This window comes from Pagrus major, chromosome 7, assembly GCF_040436345.1.
Source record: "Pagrus major chromosome 7, Pma_NU_1.0".
NCBI classification, from domain to species: domain Eukaryota; kingdom Metazoa; phylum Chordata; class Actinopteri; order Spariformes; family Sparidae; genus Pagrus; species Pagrus major.
The window spans coordinates 33,904,290-33,924,088 of NC_133221.1; the positions used below are offsets into that span (position 1 = coordinate 33,904,290).

General features: G+C 39.8%; 2 protein-coding genes across 2 annotated transcripts in view; both read left to right on the top strand.

Moving 5' to 3' along the window:
- Positions 1–19,230, top strand: part of rtel1 (regulator of telomere elongation helicase 1) — a 29,225-nt gene extending 9,995 nt beyond the window's left edge. The window contains exons 12-33 of the mRNA XM_073469386.1: positions 980–1,077; positions 1,413–1,468; positions 3,634–3,705; positions 3,796–3,877; positions 4,327–4,459; positions 6,340–6,453; positions 6,714–6,754; positions 7,002–7,087; positions 7,228–7,305; positions 7,489–7,566; positions 7,673–7,819; positions 7,926–8,041; positions 9,563–9,686; positions 9,827–9,992; positions 10,098–10,255; positions 10,515–10,610; positions 12,169–12,379; positions 13,633–13,770; positions 16,454–16,579; positions 17,404–17,592; positions 17,695–17,817; positions 18,735–19,230. Coding sequence (XP_073325487.1) covers positions 980–1,077; positions 1,413–1,468; positions 3,634–3,705; positions 3,796–3,877; positions 4,327–4,459; positions 6,340–6,453; positions 6,714–6,754; positions 7,002–7,087; positions 7,228–7,305; positions 7,489–7,566; positions 7,673–7,819; positions 7,926–8,041; positions 9,563–9,686; positions 9,827–9,992; positions 10,098–10,255; positions 10,515–10,610; positions 12,169–12,379; positions 13,633–13,770; positions 16,454–16,579; positions 17,404–17,592; positions 17,695–17,817; positions 18,735–18,805 — 2,503 coding nt within the window. The 3' untranslated portion in view covers positions 18,806–19,230. The remainder of the gene's footprint in view (positions 1–979; positions 1,078–1,412; positions 1,469–3,633; positions 3,706–3,795; positions 3,878–4,326; positions 4,460–6,339; positions 6,454–6,713; positions 6,755–7,001; positions 7,088–7,227; positions 7,306–7,488; positions 7,567–7,672; positions 7,820–7,925; positions 8,042–9,562; positions 9,687–9,826; positions 9,993–10,097; positions 10,256–10,514; positions 10,611–12,168; positions 12,380–13,632; positions 13,771–16,453; positions 16,580–17,403; positions 17,593–17,694; positions 17,818–18,734) is intronic.
- Positions 19,231–19,360: 130 nt separating this feature from the next.
- icmt (isoprenylcysteine carboxyl methyltransferase) overlaps positions 19,361–19,799 on the top strand; it is a 17,738-nt gene continuing 17,299 nt past the window's right edge. Inside the window, exon 1 of the mRNA XM_073470267.1 lies at positions 19,361–19,589. Within this exon, the coding sequence (XP_073326368.1) occupies positions 19,371–19,589 (219 nt within the window). The 5' untranslated portion in view covers positions 19,361–19,370. The remainder of the gene's footprint in view (positions 19,590–19,799) is intronic.

Consider the following 19,799-nt stretch of genomic DNA (forward strand, 5'->3'; position numbering starts at 1 on the left):
TTATTTGACGAGTTGGGAATGAGACTCAAAAATCAACTTTTCTTACAAATGGCACCTTTTAAGTAAAAATAAAAAAAATAAAACTGTATGATATTTAAAGGAACAGTTCACCCAAAAATGAAAATTCAGCCTTTATCTACTCATTCCCATGCCGATGGAAGGTCAGGGGAAGTTTCACAGTCCACAAAATTTTTCTGGAGCTTCACAGCAAAACAGCATTGCAGCACTGCCTTTTCCGCAAGGACACCCAAATGAATTTTAAGTGTCCCAAACTAGACCTTAGAGGGCTTTCTATCACAGTCACAATGAACCTACAAGTTAAGAAGGGGTTTCTTTAAAATGTTTTAAAAAAGAAACATTTTCTGTTGGGTTTTTTTCTTTTTCCCCCCTACGTTTCAAAACAAGTCCCCAGCTACTTCAGTTGTTTAGGAGAATGCTGCAACACTATTATACTGTGAAGCTCCAGAAATGTTTTGTGGATTATGAAACTTCACCCAACTTTTTATCAGCATGGGGGTGAGTAGATAATGACTGAATTTTCATTTTGAGTGACCTTTTCCTTTAATACACCTATTCACAAAATTATCTGTCCTCACGGTGTAGCCTACCCTATTATGAGTTCATTGTACTGAACATTAAACAGAAAGGCATAGATTATGTTGTAAAATAGGATGTAAAATTAAGCAAGATTCTGTATTTCACATTTCTGACTATAAAAATAAGCTGAATTATATCAGTTTTGAATAGCACATTTATGGTGTATGTAATCTTATTCCATCTGTAAGATGTTGAGGCTCAAGAGTCTCCTTGGTGTTAAACAAGCTGCATCAACCCTCACTCTGGAAGCAAAAGGCCAGGGCCATTTTGTAGAAAACCTCCTTGTAAACTCTTGTCATTGAAATCAGTTGCTGGTTTAAAAAAAACACACAAACTAATTTTGAACTAGGTGTTTTCTGTCCATCCTCTCTGTCTGTCTCAGCTTCATCTATGAGCTGTTGGAGAGAGCCCACCTGACCTACAGCAGCAAGACTGCAGTTTGTGAGGCTCTGGAGCAGATTATTGGATACTTAGCAGGACGTCAGTATGGCTTGATTTCTTCTTCCTTTTTATACAACAACATGTTACTTGATTTAGGATATTTTACATGTTCTGTTGTCCATCATGTGATGTATCTTTTGCACATGGAGTATCATTTCCCCTTAGACCTACATACGTAGTAGAAGAACATAGGAACTGAATGTAAAGCACTATATATTTATATGTATAATGCTTGGTCTTGATCCCTTCTTATTTCATATAGGGACTCACTATCTGTGTCTTAATACCATACAGACCCTGTGACAATACAAAATCACATGTGTAGTCATGTGTTTAATTAACCAATGAGTTGTTTGTCATATGTTCTTCATCAGAGCCAGGAGTGTTCCTGAACACAAGTGGACTGCAGAAGTTGGCTGACATCATACAGGTATGCTAAATTATGAAGTTAAAGGAATAATTCAACATTTTCGGAGTACACTTGTTGTGAGATATCAGATGGATCTCTCTTGTGTATGTATTAGGTTCAGAGCTGGAGTCGGGACCTAGTTAGTTTAGCTTAGCATATAAACTCTAAGCAGAGGGTAACAGGTAGCCTGGCTGTGTTAGAAGTTCAAAAATACACCTACAGACACCTATACAGCTCACTGATTAACAAGTTGTATCTGTTTCTTTAATCTTTACAAAAACAGAAATGTAAAAACAGTCTTTTTTTATATTGCAGACACTTGCACCAATAAATACTAAAGGTGCAAACCTTCACAGGCCTCATAATTCAATTTGATTATGATTCACCTGTCGACGATTTTAATGCGCAGTAATTCTTAATGCATCTTGATGCATCACAATGTGCAATGTCCTCAGTTTTCTATAATACTGCACACGGCTACATTGTCATCATTTAAATTCCCCTTTTATTTAGAGAGTCCTTTTTATAAATCAGACTAAAGCTGAAGCTGCAAATCTTTGAATACCAGTATTTGTATGACCCACCTCAGTAAATAAACAAAACATACATCTGTCCGCAGTGCATTAAACGTGCTGTAATCTATAAAAATGGTTTTCACATAGCAGCTCAAAGACAGGCCACTTATTGCCTATGGTAAACAACACAAACATGACTCTGCCCCCCACACCTCTCTCAGAGCTGAGAAACAGAAAAGTTGACAGCTCTTTCTCAATTCTTGGCTTATCAGCTGGGCTTGGCTTTGTTCTTAATGGCGGCAGACATAAGCTTCAGCTGAAAACACAAACGCGAGGAAATGGACCTCAAGGATACACTGGTTTGGGTAAGACAACCATGGAGTGAATGATTCCGGCCAGAGTATTGGGTTAGAGAGGATACTTTAATTTCCAATGCAGGGAAATTAATACAGTGAAGGTGTGTGGTTCGGAAAATTAACAAAGGAAAATATTTAAACTCAATCCTCGAAACTTACGTGTGCAGTCTTTAAATTGTTACATTTACTCTTCTGTTTTTACAAGAAATCTAACATGGCAGCTCTCTTCACAAGGAAAATTGCAAAAAGCACACAGGGAAGTTATTAAGGGAGGTAATTAACATAAACTTAACGAGCAGTCATGCCATAGTTAAGCTGGCGCATACCATGACGCAGCAATAATTTACAACAGCAAACTGGAAAATACACCAATGTAGGCATGTTGACAGAAATAAACGCCTCTATAGTTAGAGGAACATGAGCAGATTCTCACCTTCATCACTCACGCTCACGCATCAAAAGGGTGAAGGAAAAAGGCTTTAATTGCCTGTGCTGAACTCAACTGTGGAGCTCTCATCGCTCAACTGCTGCTGCTTTGAAGCTCATGCTGGCAATGCGCGCCGTGTCCGTGCACTCCGATCTCTGCATCAGTCATCATGAAATCTGAAATGTGACCCAAGATACTCTCTTTGAAAATAATGGCTGCGATTTGTTTTATTTTATTTTTTAAATGACTTGCTGCTGATATCTGCCTCCCTACGCAATATCTTCTTAGCGTAATGTTTGCCCACAATTCAATGCAAGAGAGGGACGTTGAATATAACTTTACAACTTTATTGTCCAGCAGAGGCTGGAAAGTCAACATTAACATAGACTGCAAACTTGCGTTTATGCATTGATGCATAATGTCTGCATCACAAGGCATCTTTTTAATAGAGAAATTTCCACATCTCTAATCAATACAGCACATCATATTTTACTTCTGTCCCAGAGCTTTTGAGGTTTGGTATTTTGGCATCCCCTGTGGGTCACCATGATTTACAATGATTGGACAAATTATAAATGTGTTATGTCCATTGTTCATTGTTCTGTGGACTTTTGGACACTTGGACTAAGCCAGAATGTGTTTATGAAATTTCTTCAAATTTGGTATAAATGTTCACCATTTTGGTGGCCAAAGGTCAGGGTCATTATGACCTCACGGCAGCCCATTCTCATGAACGTGATATCTCAGAAACACACTGAGATAATTTCTTCAAATTTTGTACAAAAAGCTCCGGTACAGCATCTAGGCTCGTGCGCATACAGCTACTATGTGGTCTTTCTAGGCTTCCACTAGCAACAACAATTCCTCCTTTCTTTCCTTTTTCTGCAGCTGGTGTTTTGTGGAGAACCATCAGAAAAGGAGCAAGAACTGCAGATGCAGTCCAACACAGCTCATTTTAAGGTGTGTGTTTATTAACAGCTACTGGCGGCCATATTGAAATGATGTGCACCTTCACACAGTGATAGTGTCTTATGTTTCTGTTTGGCTCAGGTTCATATCCATCAAGACACCAGTTATAACAAGAAAAAACAGAGCACTGATGTGTGGTCTTCATCTTCATCAAAGAAACAAGGTGATGATACACATGATAGACACTGTAACGTGTGGTGTTACAGTATTCACACAGTGGTGCAATCATTGAGCCCTTTTATTCAGACATTGAGTTATTTAAGTTAAGTTTTTTATAGTTGTTGTTTATAGTGTCAGTTCAGAACAGCTTGTTCAAATGATGTCATTTCATTCTGCCAGACAGTTTGTGAAGCACTGAGGAGTATCAGCTTTGTGCTTCAACTGTGCTCAGAACTGTCATATCTACCCCAACACTAAACACTTTACTAATACCCTTTCTTTAACTTATCTCAAAATTAATTATTTACCATACTGCCACTGGATATCAGAGCCAGTGGTTAAACCCTGATGAGAGTTTGTGTTTGGTTTGTCATTAGTGTCTCTCGATGAGCTGATCCACATTCTGAGTAAACCTGGTTAACTGGTCTTTATACGTTTCTTTGCACCCTGTAGGCAAAATCCTGAGTTACTGGTGTTTCTCTCCTGGCTTCAGCATGCAGGATCTGGTCAATCAAGGTGTTCGCTGCATCATTCTGACAAGTGGTACCCTCTCTCCCCTGTCCTCATTCACTTCTGAGATGAGAATGTAAGTTACCTGTCTGTCCTCAAAGCCCATTTTACCTATGAACGTGCACAATTACATTTATTCACCACTGACTGGAGCTATCGAGTGATTGGTAAATTTGCCCCAAAAACTGTAAACTGCTACTGCTAACTAGGATTGCACAATATGTTTTTTTTCCAGCTGATAACCGATAATTACCTGTTTGTCAAGGCCGATGTCTATAAAATGAGAAAATTTCACATTTTTGTATTTTAAGAAATTCCTAACCTGTAGTTTATGTACAAGCACAGAAGGATGATAAAATATTCCATAAGATTTATATTAAAACTAAAACTTTTCCTCCTCTCTGAACCCTTGTGGACCACGTATTGTAAATTGCAGTAGTGTTGTCTTCCTCTGAAACTGTTAAAAGCATCCACACTTGTTGTCTTGCTCATGACGTCAAACTCCTGCACCTGGTTGGAGCCAGTGTGGCTTCCTTTTCTTCTTTTCCTCCTCTGCCTTCCTCTTCTTCTTCTGCTTCTGCTTCTTTTGCTCTCTTTATTGGCTGATCGCAAACCAAGTTTAAAGGTGCATACTGTCACCTACTGCATTAGACTGTGCAGATGTTGCTCAAAGCAAGTTGGTTTTATTTTATTAGCTCTATTTTCTGGCTATAATTTAATTATCAACTGATAGCCAATAATATACATTTCCTATTTTCACCCTGATATATATCATGTGTCCCTACTGCTGCTCACCATCCCATGCTCTCAATCTCTTCAAATTACAATTCCTAGCAAGAGTTATGTGTGACTATGAATTTCAGAGATTGTAGGTGATCCCTGGATTTTCACTGTTTGTGGTGGTTGTGAAAGTTGAAAAACAGAGTTGAGTTTTGTTTTTGTATGTCTAAGGAATAAGGAATATGCCTATGTATAAGTTGGTGTGGCCCAGAACGGCTTATAATGACATCAGCCCCATTTTCATATAAGCAAGTAAAATACCAAACTCCGACAGTTTGGTATTTTACTGAACATGATGTTGGCTCTGCTACGACCTACGGCTGTGCGCCTGTCTTGTGCTTGCACAATGAAGATAGAGCCCATTGTCTTGTACTTCCGGATTGTACCGGGCAACGTGTAGAAGCAAAGGGTTTAATTTGGCCTGCCAGATGTTTCTAGTGAAAAGAATAAAATTATATGTATATATATTATTTTTCATCATTGATCAAATTGAGCAGAGTGACGCACACAGGAAGTCAGACAATTAAGGGAACTTGGGATTCTAGTAATATGTAAGTGCTTTTGGCCTGTGGCCCACCATTAAGTTTCAGTTTTGGCCCTCCAAGGGAAAATGTTTGTGCACACCTTGTCTGGTGGTCAAAGTTACTGGATTTTCTACAAAAAAAAGATGGTGGACACTATAGACTGGAGCCAGAATCGATCCATAGGATAACGGAGTCCGATAACATGCAGTCAAAGCTGCACTTGATGAGACAAGTGTCTCACAAGATGAGAGGTTGAAAATCAGACCAGTACATAGCATTACATGATACATGACTTTATCTCACATATGTCTTTACATTATCACTTATGAACACATCGCCACTCTGTCTTTTATTTACTGCTTTGCTGCCCTGTGTCACACTTCATATTCAGACTATTTAAGAAAGAATTTCATGCATGTGTGTCAGTTACATTAATTCATACCCAGATCCGATATAACTCTTTATGTTTGAATACAAAGAACCTGCACACCAGAGAAAGCTGAAGAGCTTTACTAACCAAACACACCCCAGGAAATGTTTTACAAAATATCCTATTTAAAAGTTTCAAGCAAACCCCTGACATTACATATGTTGTTTGATTAACAGCAAGTCAACCTTGATCCTGATCTCTGTTATTTTTCTGTTGGCTCAGAGAATTCAAAGTGAGTTTGGAGAATGGTCATGTGATTGACCGGGACCAGATCTTTGTGAGCATCATTGACAGAGGCCCAGATGGAGTGCACTTAAGCTCAGCGTTTGACAGAAGGTTAGTTTGATACAACAGTTACCCTTTTTTTAATAGTAAAATATGTTGTCAAAGCATGTAATTGTTACTAAAGTAGTGTCAGTTATATCCTGGTATGTGCTTTAATATTGATTCTTTGGTCCACTGTGGTTTACCCTGCCCCATCTGGCACCCAGGGGAGTAGCACTGCTGTGACCAGGGTATCTTTAATATTTTATTTCTTTTATTTCCTGTTACTGTGATGATGTAAATCAAATTCAGAATCTTTCCCTCTGTGACAGGTTTGTTCCTGAAAACATGGCGTCTTTAGGCAACACTGTTGGTAAGATCAGAGTATAACATTTTTTTTAATTCTACCATGTGCATGAAGACATGTTTTTCTAGCTGACATGAGCACCATCAATGTTTGTAGGTTACTTTGTGGTGAAAACATCCTACCTAGTTCCATGTTCCACATGTCCTATTTGGACAAGACTGTCATTTTGTACTATGCCTATAGTATGATAGTATGATGTGTGTCATGTCTAGATCATCACATGAATGTGTTGGTTACTGTGTTCTCTCCTCAGCCAACCTGAGCCGTGTGGTTCCTCATGGCCTGTTAGTGTTTTTTCCCTCTTTTCCTTTAATGGAAAAAACCCTCGACTTTTGGAGAGTGAGTGCAGATTTCAGCAAGAATCACTGTTGTTATGGTGTATTTTTGATGATTTATTTGTTTTGAACATTCCAAATGATTTCTGGTTTGAATGTTGTCATGTAAAATCAGCAGTATGTGTCTGTGTTCTGTTTCACTAGGCTAAAGGACATGCAGATCGCATCGAGACTGTAAAGCCCATATTTGTTGAACCTAAAGGAAAGGGTACCTTTACTGAGGTGAATGTTTTACTAAATAACAATATGTTTATAACTATATATATATGTAGGGTTATGAAACCTCCTTCAAGATATTTTCCAGGTTTCCTTAAAGGTCTTGCAGTATTTCATGAGCTTGTCATGGTGTGAGCTGCCTGGAGATGTGTGAGCACTGATAAAAGCTGATTTTGTGTCTTTTCTTAGGTTATGGATGGATATTACAACAAAGTCAATGATCCAGCATCCAAAGGGGGGACCTTCTTTGCTGTGTGTCGAGGGAAGGTGAGTTTTAATGTTTGGGATTGAGGATATGTTTTTTTTTTAGCTATGATCACCACATCTAGGTTTACACAAATGGTTCCCACTCATACCTTTTCTATTGTGTCAGGCTAGTGAGGGTCTGGATTTCGCAAACGCCTTTGGTCGGGGTGTCATCATCACCGGCCTTCCTTTCCCTCCCAAGATGGACCCTCGAGTCATCCTGAAGATGCAGTTCTTGGATGAGATGAGTCGGAAGAATACTTCTAAGCTAAAGGTAAGAGGAAAAAGTTCTCTGGCAGTCACAGATTTCGATGCTGTCTCTGTGGCTCAGTCTTACCGTGTGTGCGTGTGTGTGTGCGTGTGCGTGTGTGCGTGTGCAGTACCTATCTGGCCAGCAGTGGTACAGACAGCAGGCTTTCCGAGCTGTGAACCAGGCCATCGGGAGAGTAATTCGCCACAGGGAGGACTATGGAGCCATATTCTTGTGTGATCAGAGGTCAGACACCACATTCCCTAGTTTCTGCTCTTCCATTGTGATAATCTATTGCTCTTCTCGGTTTTACATAATAATGCTGAATATCTTTTTCATCTGTCAGACAGACAAAACAAGGACTTTGAAGACTTCATGTTTGACTCTTAAGAAATTATGATTTTTTCAAAAAATGTTGACATTTTGTACATTAACAATGAATCGCTTTATCCAGAAAGGAAGCAGCAGATAAATCAGTAACAAGGCTATCGTTACGTCTGTCACAGTACAATGTAGCCCTAATGGCACATTGTTGGCAACTGTTCTATTAAAACTCTTTTTATTGTTTTGGTGCCTCTGTTAAAACTATACTGCTAAATCTTGCCCACAAATTGTAGTAAAACAGGCAGCCTTGTATGACAATTTCACAGAGGCAATAATTGTAAGGGTAAATTAAGCAAGAACTTGGAACACTGAGCAAACCTGATGTAACCTGACCATGAAAAAGAAGTTAAGAATCAAAGTACAAAAATGTTCTTGGATGAAGCCTAATGCCTGGATTGGGGTGACACTGCATCCACATGCTGCTGTAGTGCAGCTCAGGTCATGCTGTAGGGCTGCCTGCATGAGTTGGTCCTCACAACCACCCTGCACCTTTTTCTGCTTTTATGTTTCAATTAGTGCTGTGCGATATGGACATGTTATATCTTGATATAGCTAATTTTATATCCCGATAACGATATATATCCCACACCAAATCTTCTTGGGGTTCTGCTTCTGTATCCGTGTCTGATGTAATGTTACTAGTAACGTTATTTTCATCTTCCATTGCGCTCTCCTCCGTCTCCGCCATGCTGCTTTGCCTCTGTTTACTCCCGAGCGACCAGTGCCATAAACGAGTCTTTGCGGGTGACGTAAAAATGCTACCACAAAGCAGTAGCGTTGCTGCAGTTACATTCGCCTTCATACAATGAACTTGTTTTGAACTCAAAATTTGGATATCCAACGGTCATTCCGACATTGAGTTGTGCTTTACAACCGTAAATCACAACCGTAGTGTATGTTAATGTTAGTGTAGCAACAGTGCTAAACAGTAGCCTACACGTTAAAATTACGATATCGACAACAGAGGGTTATATCCTACGGTAGACATTTTTATATCGCACTATGATATATATCGTAATATCGCACAGCTCTAGTTTCAACCCTGGAAAATAACTACATAAGAATGTTTTGGAAAACAACTTAAAATTTGGACCATATACTAGGATTTGTAATTTGTTGGAAAGGAATAATTTGAAATGATTCATGGGATGGGTAAATCCACATTCTTTAAATAATTATGTACACAGTCTCGTACCTCAGTACCTTTAGAGAGAAAGATGCTGAATTTTAGTTTCAACTACCTGTCAAGCTTATAATTCAACTGGATCCAATATTTCCCATAATGCAACAGGATAGTGACTTTCATTGAACCCTCCCTACCGCTTCAAGTCCCACTTCCTTCGAATGCTACTTAGCTACAATAACATGTGACTTTCCTCCCAGGTTTAAAAACTCTGATGCCAGGGCTCAGCTTCCATCATGGGTAAGGCCTTATGTGCGTCTGTATGACGGCTTCGGGAATGTGGTCCGTGATGTCTCTCAGTTCTTCAGGGTTGCACAGAAAATGGTAGGTTTTACTCACACAGTAGACTGTTCACTGAATCACTGTCCTGAAAAAGAAATGGACAGCCTACAAAAGCCTCAAAACATTGGACCTGATTGTGCACTGCATGACTGCAGTTGAATATGTGTGTTTAAATGTGCCAGAGGCCTGTGGTAGAGAAGAAGGCTGTAGCAGAGAGCTGTGAGATATTGTGTCTACCAGACACTCGGTTCTCTGGCTTCACTTCCTGCTCATACTCCCAAAACTCCAACACCCAAAAGGCCAAGTTGCTGGACACCCACCTTCCCAGCCTGAAGAGGAGGAGACTCAGTAAGCAGAAGGATAAAGGGACCAATTGCATGCCAGCGTTTCACAGAGGAAACATTTGTTGATGATTTTGTTTTTCTTTCTCTGTTATCTCGCCTTTGTGATCAGACGAGCAAGCTGGAGCCAATGGGATGGCCAGAATATGTATTGAGTATGAGTGTGAGGTGCAGGAGAGTCAGAGGAGACCAGCTAACCTGCTGGATGCTCTGGAGCGAGGTGACCACTGCATTGGAGAGGATGACGATGCTGTTGTGGGAGAGGAGAAGGTAGCTTGTCTTTTGACAGACACTGTAGTCTGTTATGTTTGGAGTTTGTGGAAATATAAGGCATGTGTATACAATTGCCAATTTAACTGTGGTAAATGTCTGGTACAGTACCATTATTGGTGAGATTCATACTGTGCTTTACAACCCATGTGTGACATGGCTCAGTACAACAATTACTGATGCCATCAGACAACAAAGGGAAAGGTCAATTTTTTGTAAGGATGGTTTTTATTTTTCAATTGTGCTTTTTCTTTTAAAGGCAAACCGTTTGTCCACACTGTCTCTTCAATATGACAAAAGGAAGGATGATGAGATGCGAGGAGGCAAACGTAAAATAAGACTGGTCCAAGAACAGGTACATGTTATGTTAAAGAACAGCAGCACTGTTAGATTCCCTGTTTTTCGAAATGGCTGCAGTCACTGGTACTGGCCCAGGACACCATCATGTACGTAAGACTAAAACAAAGCAGTTGCACTCATAGGGCCCATTTTAGTGTATAAGACACATCATCTAAAGCGCAAGGCGCTAGTGCTTTCAGGGCATGTTCAAGTCCATTTTGCTAGTTAAACAGCAGTTAATCTGGGTGCAGAGGTCTTGTATTTAGACTCTGAATTGCTCATGGGTGTGTTTTTTGGGGCCGAACATATATTAAACCAATGTGAGTGTCATCTCCCATTCTCTTTTAAGAGCCAGGTGTACCAGGACCTGGAGCATATAAACAGTGGCACTCGTCTTCAGTTAGGGACAGGGAAGTGGTCCTCAGCTATTGGACCCTCTGCCCCACTGTTTCACAATCATCTGTCCCATCAACAGCTCTGTTTAACTGCATATGAAAAAAATACACTGATATTTAACTGAGTAAGAGGAGGAGTAGAGCTGCTGCGTCCCTCTGTGTGTGCGGATCTCATTACGTGAATCAGACAGAACGGGTTATAAAAAGTATCATCTTGATCAATAATGGGTGGGATGAGAGGGTGAAATACATCCTTAATGAGGAGAATATTAATGACATTACCTGCAGCAATCCTCCAGCAACAGAAACCATGTGTATCTCTACATTAACATGCGCATTTGTGCACGAGGAACAGCTTATAAACTTAATTGATTATTTAAAACTCCTGACTCGCCGACAGGATCAGTTAGTATTTCATGTTAATTAATGTTCTGTGGTCTTCTACACATTGAAAGGTCACACACACTGTCAAGATTCATACAGTAAAATATTTTAAGACAGGATCTATCAGGACACCTGCTTCACTCCACACTATTTATTTTAGAAGCTAAAAGTTTAACACCGTTTCCTCTGGAGAGTTTATAACTACAGCTTTTAGTTTTGCTGATTAAATGTGCCATGATATTTGTTACAGTGACAGTACTGTGTGCATGGAAATGTTTAAAATAACTGAAAGCAGCCTCTTAAATCATAAAATCAGAGTGTATGCATGGTATGAACCTGCCTCTGTAGTTGCATCTTAGTAGTAGTAGTAGTTGCTGATCTGGAGCATGCGCACTACTGCACTTCATTAGCCTTAGTCATAGTTTTAGTTTTAATTTATTATAGTAATATATTGTGTGTATTTATTGTGTTTGTGTCATGGGATCCCGGAAAAACGCAATCTCATTTTTGCTGCACTACTTTTGTAGGTACAGCTAAATGACAATAAAGCTTTGATTGATTGATTGATTACTATCTAAATAATGCACTCTTTAAATAGCAGGAAACAGACTGTGCCTTTCACTTTAGACCAGCTTTTTTTGGTCTATGGTGCAGTTGCTTTCTGCATCAAGTTACAGTTAGCCATAACTAATATGTTTGGTGCTGCAGATATCTATTGATCATTTTTATTTTTCTAAAAAAAAATGTTTTAAAGTGCATTAGAAATATGAGAACTTTTGTCCATCCTTGTCAAAGAAAAAGAGCAGGTCAGAGGATTTGTCTGAGGAAAATAAAGACAGCAGGGCAAAGACTTTCCTGGCAGAGATGAAGAAGTCACTGAGCCAGGTCAACTTTGAGCGCATCGTACAGGCGCTGCAGACCTACAAGAAGAGTGACAACCTGGACGTCCTGCTGACTGAAACCACTGTCTTATCTGATGACGCTAATACTCACAGTCTGCTCCGGGGTAAGTCTTCTGCTCAAAAACACAGCATCTTATGCAGCATGCACATTTACACTGTGAATGTGGGTCTGCCAGACTGACATATCTCACTGACTATTGGATGGATTGTGAGGAAATGTGTTTCAGATGTTCATGTTCATCTCTGGATGAGTTGTAATAATGTGATGATCCTCTGAGTTTTCATCTAGCACCATTATCCTTAGAGCTGTGTTAACAAAATAGAGTTTGCAATTCAAATCAATCTTTATTTGAATAATCCAATACTTTAAAAATATCATAAATATGTTATAAAATCCCAAGATCTATCTTTCAATATATGCCTTTTCTTGTGGATGTGTAATTTATAGCACACTGTTTCTGTCCCTCTGCTTTCTGTCTGTGTCAGATTTTCAAGCATAAGGGACAGGGACTTCATGGTGCATTCATGTGAACTTGAAAACTGTGAAATCTATACTCGAATGGCCACAAGGGTTGTTTAAAATGGAAAAGTGTCTTTTTTGGTTCTTACTTTCCTTTCTTGAAATACAAACCGTAGGCCTCCATTTGTCACTACAGCATTTTAAATTAATTAGTTCTCTCAGAATTTCTGTTATCTAAGTAATAATTGCCGAATTAATGACATTCCCATCAGACTCAGCTGTGCTTTGTGTTTACTGCTAATTAGCCTATGTTAGCATGCTAATACCCTAAACTAATGCTACATCCCCATTCCAAGTCGAAAGTCTATTTCCAAGTTTATTTTTCCGACTTCCAGTCTGAAAGCGTTGCAGTGCATCTGCTTGGAAAAACATGGACGCCTTCTGCAAAACGGTGATTGAATGGCAGGTCTGCAAACCTCACAAGCAACTACATGAGCTGATTTAACAGTTAAGGGCACTTAATAAAGGACAAGAGGAGTAGGCTCCTAATGCATACTATCAAAATCTTCAATTTAGCACAAACCAACTGAATGAAAGTGAAAATGACAGCTATAAAGTGTGTGTGTGAGAGCGTGCTCAGCTCACAGAGGCTTTTATTCTCACTTCATTATTATCTGAAGCAAGAGGTGTACGAGTGCTATCAAAAAAACAGCATAGTACACCAAACATGGATAAGTACCAAACACTATTATTTTTAACAAGCACTCCTGAGATATCCTCTTGCGTCTAATTTTTTCCATTTAAGTGTTTTTTGCCTGAGCATCCAGACTGTGTGTGTCTCTCTTTTCATGTTAACTTTGTCACTAGTAGGTCTCTAATGCAGCCACTGTGTCATAGGCCTCTACCAGTTTGTTCGTGCACATCACAAGCAGAGGTTTGATGAGAAATGTCAGGAACTGACGGGGCAGGGCTGTGGATACAAACCTGATCACTCATTGGCTAAGGACAAGAAGACAGCGCTCAAGCTGCATGGAGGTATGAAACATTGCACATCTTTATACTGTATGTTACTAATGAATATTGGCTCAAAGATGCAATGTTTTTGTACATTATTTTTTTTATTCATGTTTGATTAATTAAATCTTTGAAGTTTTAGAAGTATATGAAATATGAGCAGTACTCTTCCAGAGGTCCAGAATGACATCATCAGGATGCTTCTTTTGTTTGACCATCATGCCAAAAGCCAAAGAGATTCAAAGAAGAAGAAAAAATTCTCACATTGGAAACTGGCACCAGCTTTTAAATAACAATTTATTTTTGATTGTAGCTCTGAAAGAAGGGATAGCACATTCGTCCTCTTACAATAAACAATAAGTAAACACAATTAACTCACAAAATGTCAAGTAAGGAAACATTTTAACACTTATTTTCCATCTTAAAATACAACCCCACACCATCTCAATTCAGGTTTCTCTCTTTCAGTGAACTATGATGAGCTCAACTGCCTCATTAACTCATCATAACACGCACTTCCTTTAAAGTCGACGGAAACGTAATAAAACTCGCCTGTCCCTACTGTTAGTAACTCTGGTTTGGTCACAACAAAATCATAATTTGCTGAGTTAGATGTGAAAGCAGGTTTGACAGTTGGGCCTGACGGCAAATTGAGCAGTCTTTGATGTAGTTTGCTACATCTTCCTGCATGTGTGGCCAATAGGCTACTTGTTGGAGTGCCTGGTATGTTGCTTTGGCTTTTCTATGTCCTGTGCACGGAGAGTTATGGGCCTGCATTAGCATCATCCCCCTGTGGCTCTGAGACACCACGAATGCAAGGGAAGTGAGAGCGTCGGAGACATGTACAAGGAGCCCCTCGACAATGCGCAGGGCAGTGCGTGCGTCATGCAAGTATTTCAAGTCAGGACCGGAACGTCTCGGTTCTGAAGAGTCGGCAGGAGTATCGGCTACTGCCTGAGGTTGAGCGGCAACGCCGATCGTTTGGGTGGGAGGGTTGGGAAGAGATTCAGGGTCGAATTGCCAGGGAGTTTCATCAAAGGCACCAGGTTTGGGTTCGAAATGGGTTATGTTTCGAGCTATTTTATCTAGGTCCCTGTTGGAGGGGCCTCGCGAATATTGCACGCTTGGAGGAGGGAGAGGCTGACGGGAGGGAGACCTTTTATCTCGGTCACGCAGGTCACTTTTCTGTGGCTTTACACAGTGTTGTGTGGAGAAGATCAGGTGAAGAAGAGGTGTAGACAGCTGCTGAGCCCCTGAGAGCTCTGACAGAGAGAGCAATATTTAGACAGTTGGAGAGCTCTGAGTTTATACTTTTTTCACTTAAGTAGATTTTTGGCTTATGCGCTGATTGTCCCCACTAACTCTCTCTGCTGTTGTGGCCTGTGTGCGACTGTATTTGCTCACTGAACAAGTTTGTTGCCGACTAACGTCTTCTCACTTTTTGGAGGCAGACCATAACTAGCAAAATAAATGACAAAAATATCCCAATAAGCCCAATTAATCGCAAAAAACAACTGGCAATGTACCAACCGCTGATACCCATTATATGCATCCAATCTCCCAATCTTACTATAGCCTTATTCGCCTAGTAGTGTAGTGGCTAATGTTTGCTAGCTATAGGTAAATATTTTGCTTGGTAACTGATAGGGTTGTCACAATTCTCCAAATCCACGACTCAATTTGACTTTCAATTTTAGTTCCCCGACACTAGGGCTGAACGATGGGGGGGAAATATTGTGATTTGATTTAAGATTTTTTTGAAGTGAAGCTTCAGTTAATATTTACTGTGCAATAGATTTAAATTGTCCAAGGTTGTGGTCGGATCAGAGGACGCCATTTTTCTGCACCACAAATCTAAAGTTTTACTTGGGTTTCACGAGTTGTTGTTGGTAGGCGTATTTCACCCAATTAGAGCAGTTTCTCCTCACTTTTCGCCTCTCCCTCTTCACTAGTGAAATCTGCAACTTTTTATCAGACAAAATCTTGATTAGAAGTGGCTATGTCACAAGAGTCGTCTCAAAAATCGCTGCTTTCTCATAACAATGATTTGTATTGGTTGTCCTGAGTCTTTGGGTTTCCCTTTTGGAATGATGGATACAGACTACTGCCACCTAGTGGTATGGGGAGTTATTTCCTGTCAAGCAGGTGCACAACATACACACTAGCCTGTTTGCTGTAGTCTTTGCAGTGTGTTCAAATGCAGCTTTTTGGCTGAGACACAGGCGACGCGAGGGGATGCAACAGTCAGCCTTTGTCGGTGCTAGTTCTTCGGTGTGGGTGTGGTGTATCTGGGCTGCCAAGGTTATGATTCGGTTCAATTTTCAACTGAAACCTTTTTCTCCAGCACTGATGGCTATGGCATTTTCAAACCATCAAGTCTTATTTTGTAAAGATCCACAGATCATTGGATTCATACCCCAAGACCTGTCATTTAAAAGCCTCCTTTAAAAAGATAGGCTACAAGATATCTGTACCCCATAGGGTCAGTTTTAAATAATTTATGTAAAATGTAATAATACAGCAGTGTGTGTATGTGTATGCAGCCTACAAATTGTTGCTTGTTGTTGTCATTCTTCCTGGCTAACAGCAGAACAGTTGAGCAAGACTTATCTCTGCTTAACTCATTCCTGTTGACTGAATTAACTGACATTAGAGTAGGAAAAAAGTACTGACTCTGTTGTGTTTTGTTTTCTTAAAACTACAGACAGTCAGGCAGCTGTTGCTCTGAATTCCGCCAGCGGAACATCTAACTGCGCTCAGCTGAACACACAGCAGCTCAACAAAGGAGGACAGCACCTAAGCCAGCAAGGATTAGGGGGACCTCAGACTGGTAGGACATTATATTTTCATACCTTTTGAATTCAGTAATTCTGAAGTATTTGATGCATTTTTAGATGTTATTAAATAAATATTAAATGCTAAAAAGCCTTGCCATAGTTCTCTGCAGATATAGGTCGTCATTTAGAGCGATTTAGAGCGATTATATATGTATATATATGTATATATATATATATATATATATATATATATATATATATATATATATATATATATATATATATATATACAGCGGTGTGAAGTCTGGTAAATTTCCACAGGTGATGTCACTTGAGTCAGTGTCAGTTGAAGAGTAAAGGTTTGAAAATGAAATAAGTCTGTTGGCTTGGAGTTAGAGGAGTATGTTTACCTGTCCTCTGTAGCCTGTTGCCCCTCATCTCTGCTGCAGGCTGTAGGCTCCAGGCTACATTACTCGCTACTAGCATAACACACTGACAGCTGTGTGGTAGATTGTGGAGGGAGAGCTGCATTAAAAAGACAATATCTCTGATTCTGAATTGATGTCGATACTTTTTAGTCTCAGTTTGTGTCAATTTTCTCAGTTATGTAGTTATACTGTGCAGTTATACTATACAGTATAACTACATCTACTCTGCTCATGCAGGCACAATGGACACAGCCAACATTACATGTGACATATTGTCTGCATATCAAACAACATTAATATGTCTTACTCTTTACACATTTCTATGAACTAGTGGGTTTGAGTATGCTTTGGTTGAACAATAATGTAATTTAGCTTTTGGCAAGTATATTCCACCTGTTGAGTGGATGTTTATCAAATAAAATCCAGTACTGTCTTGTCATGTTAATCAGGTTCTGCTCCAAAGAGTGAAGTCCATGCTGCCTTTCTGGCTGATGTGAAAAAAGCTCTCGGAGCAGAAAAATCAACTCAGCTCTTTCAGGCCATTTATAGCTACAAGAAAACAGACAACTATGAAAACCTGGTGACCACGGTGGTGAGCTTATTCACTGAGAGAGATGAGGACTTTAACCTTCTAGTCAGTAGGTTCTAACAGTTTACTACATACATCTACATTCATTTAAATTTGGGAGGGTTGAACAGCAATCACCATTCACACTATCTTTGATCTTTATTTTCTTAAGGATTTGGTGTGTTTATTCGACCTCACCATAAGAAGCAGTACAAAGACATGTTGGATTCTTTGGTCGGTCAGTCGGACTCTGCTGCTGATGTTCCTGCTGTGAGTGAAGACCAGCAAAGACACGGTAAAGAATAACCCAATGAACAGTATTATAGTATAATAGAAACATGTTTTTGTACTCCTTCTATTATGTCTAATAGGGGTGTAACGCTTCACGTATTCTAAACCGCCACAGAACAGATTAGAGCTTAGATCAGGCCCAAAAAATCAAGCCCGACCCTACCCGAGCCCGTTGTGTCCGAGCCCGGCCCGGCCTGACACATTAACTGTAATTATGAGCCCAAGCCCGATTTAAACCCAACAATTTTTTAATACCTGGTGTAACAGTCAGAGTTATTCAATGTAGCGCCACTAGGTGGCGCCTCCTTTTGTTTAGTGGGTAATGAAGAAGAGCAGGTGTACTTCTGCTCCCCATGAGAAAAAGGATACTGCCGACAGAGCGAAGACCATTTTATTTTGTCTTTATTTTGTGAAGTGTTGGTGCAAGAACCTCGGCCTGTGTTCGTTTGCATGTATGCCTGTAACATCTAGTGCCGTTGAGACCTGGCATGGTATGGTCAGTATTATGAATAAAAGTGCCGGGCGGAAACCCCCACATGTTGCCTGCTGTCTCTTGAGTAACCGGAGCTACCCGCACTAAAGTGGACCATCACCTTCCCCTTCACCAGCCCACGTTACAGTGGGCTGTTATAACTGACGTTCTCAACTACAATTCCGAGTTGTTTGAACTACAGAAATCTGTTATCTTAATGAATAATGGATTATAAATGAATAAAGTAATGATTAAAAAACAAAACAAAAACACAAATGCTTGATCAAGGGCCCGGCCCGAGGATAGTGGCGGGAAATATTGACAGGTTCGGGTTTATGAAAACAAATTTATGAAACAAATAATGTACTATCATATAAAAAATATAACAAGACCTATGACAACTATGTGATCTTCCAACTCATTTTGCATGTTTTTTTGTTGTTTTTCAGTTTTATTGTCACCTACTTCGAAGACACAAAGCAAGATTTCCAATTTTTTCTCAAGCAGCCAAAGAAAGTAGAATCTGAGTTACAGGAAAATTGTGTATGTATTTTAAAGAGTTCCTAACTGTTATTGCTTACACAACCATACACAAGCTAGGCACAGCAATCTGGCAATGTAGCTGTGTGAACACTGAACACTGGGATGGATTGGAGAGTGAATTAATGAGCCAGGAGTAGTGGCCGACTCAGCAGTGTTTCAAAGCAAACCAGAGTGAGGTCTATGGCTCATGAAGGCAACATTCAAGAGTCAGCACCTTCAACATGATGTTGTGGTTTGCTCTATCTAGAGTGACACTCTCAGCGATGAAGCAGAGATGGATATGACATGGCACGAGTGCTGTAAGAGCATTGTAATGCAATTGTAAATGAAACCTGTTCTGTATTGAATGAATGTCATGAAAAGTGAAAAATGTAATATGGAGAAATAAAATAATTTATATAATTTTTTGCTTATTCAATTTCTAAAATCTACATGGTCCTTGAGTTTCTATTAAGGTATGCTCTAAATACCCCCCCATAAATGGACGTCACAGTGTTGGTAGTTAGGTATCGCGAGAGTTCGCTTCACACAGTATTTCCATCATGGCAGGCAGTAAGTTGGTGCTAGAAGGAAGAGTAAGTATAAACGCATTTATTTTAGGGCTCAGCGTGATTGTAATCCCATTGACCAGAACCTGGTTTGGACATCTTGACTGGGTCTTTGATTACCTGACGGAAACTCCCGGAAAAATAGCGATTTGTATCCATATTGCAGTTGTCAACGGCCTCTTGCTAATCGTATACAGGGGACCTCTGTACAAGGTAAGCATTGATATAAGGTAGGGGCACCAACTTCTTGGCTTGTATGTCATTTTATCTTACATGAGTTTAGGTGCTATCAGCTGTAAAGGTAACATTAATTTAGTGGCGTCATACATAAATTCCGTCGCCTTCCAAACTTTAATGTCGCACCGCTAATGATGGCTAACGTAAAGTAAATCACCGTGCTAGCTAACATTAGCCACCTAGCGT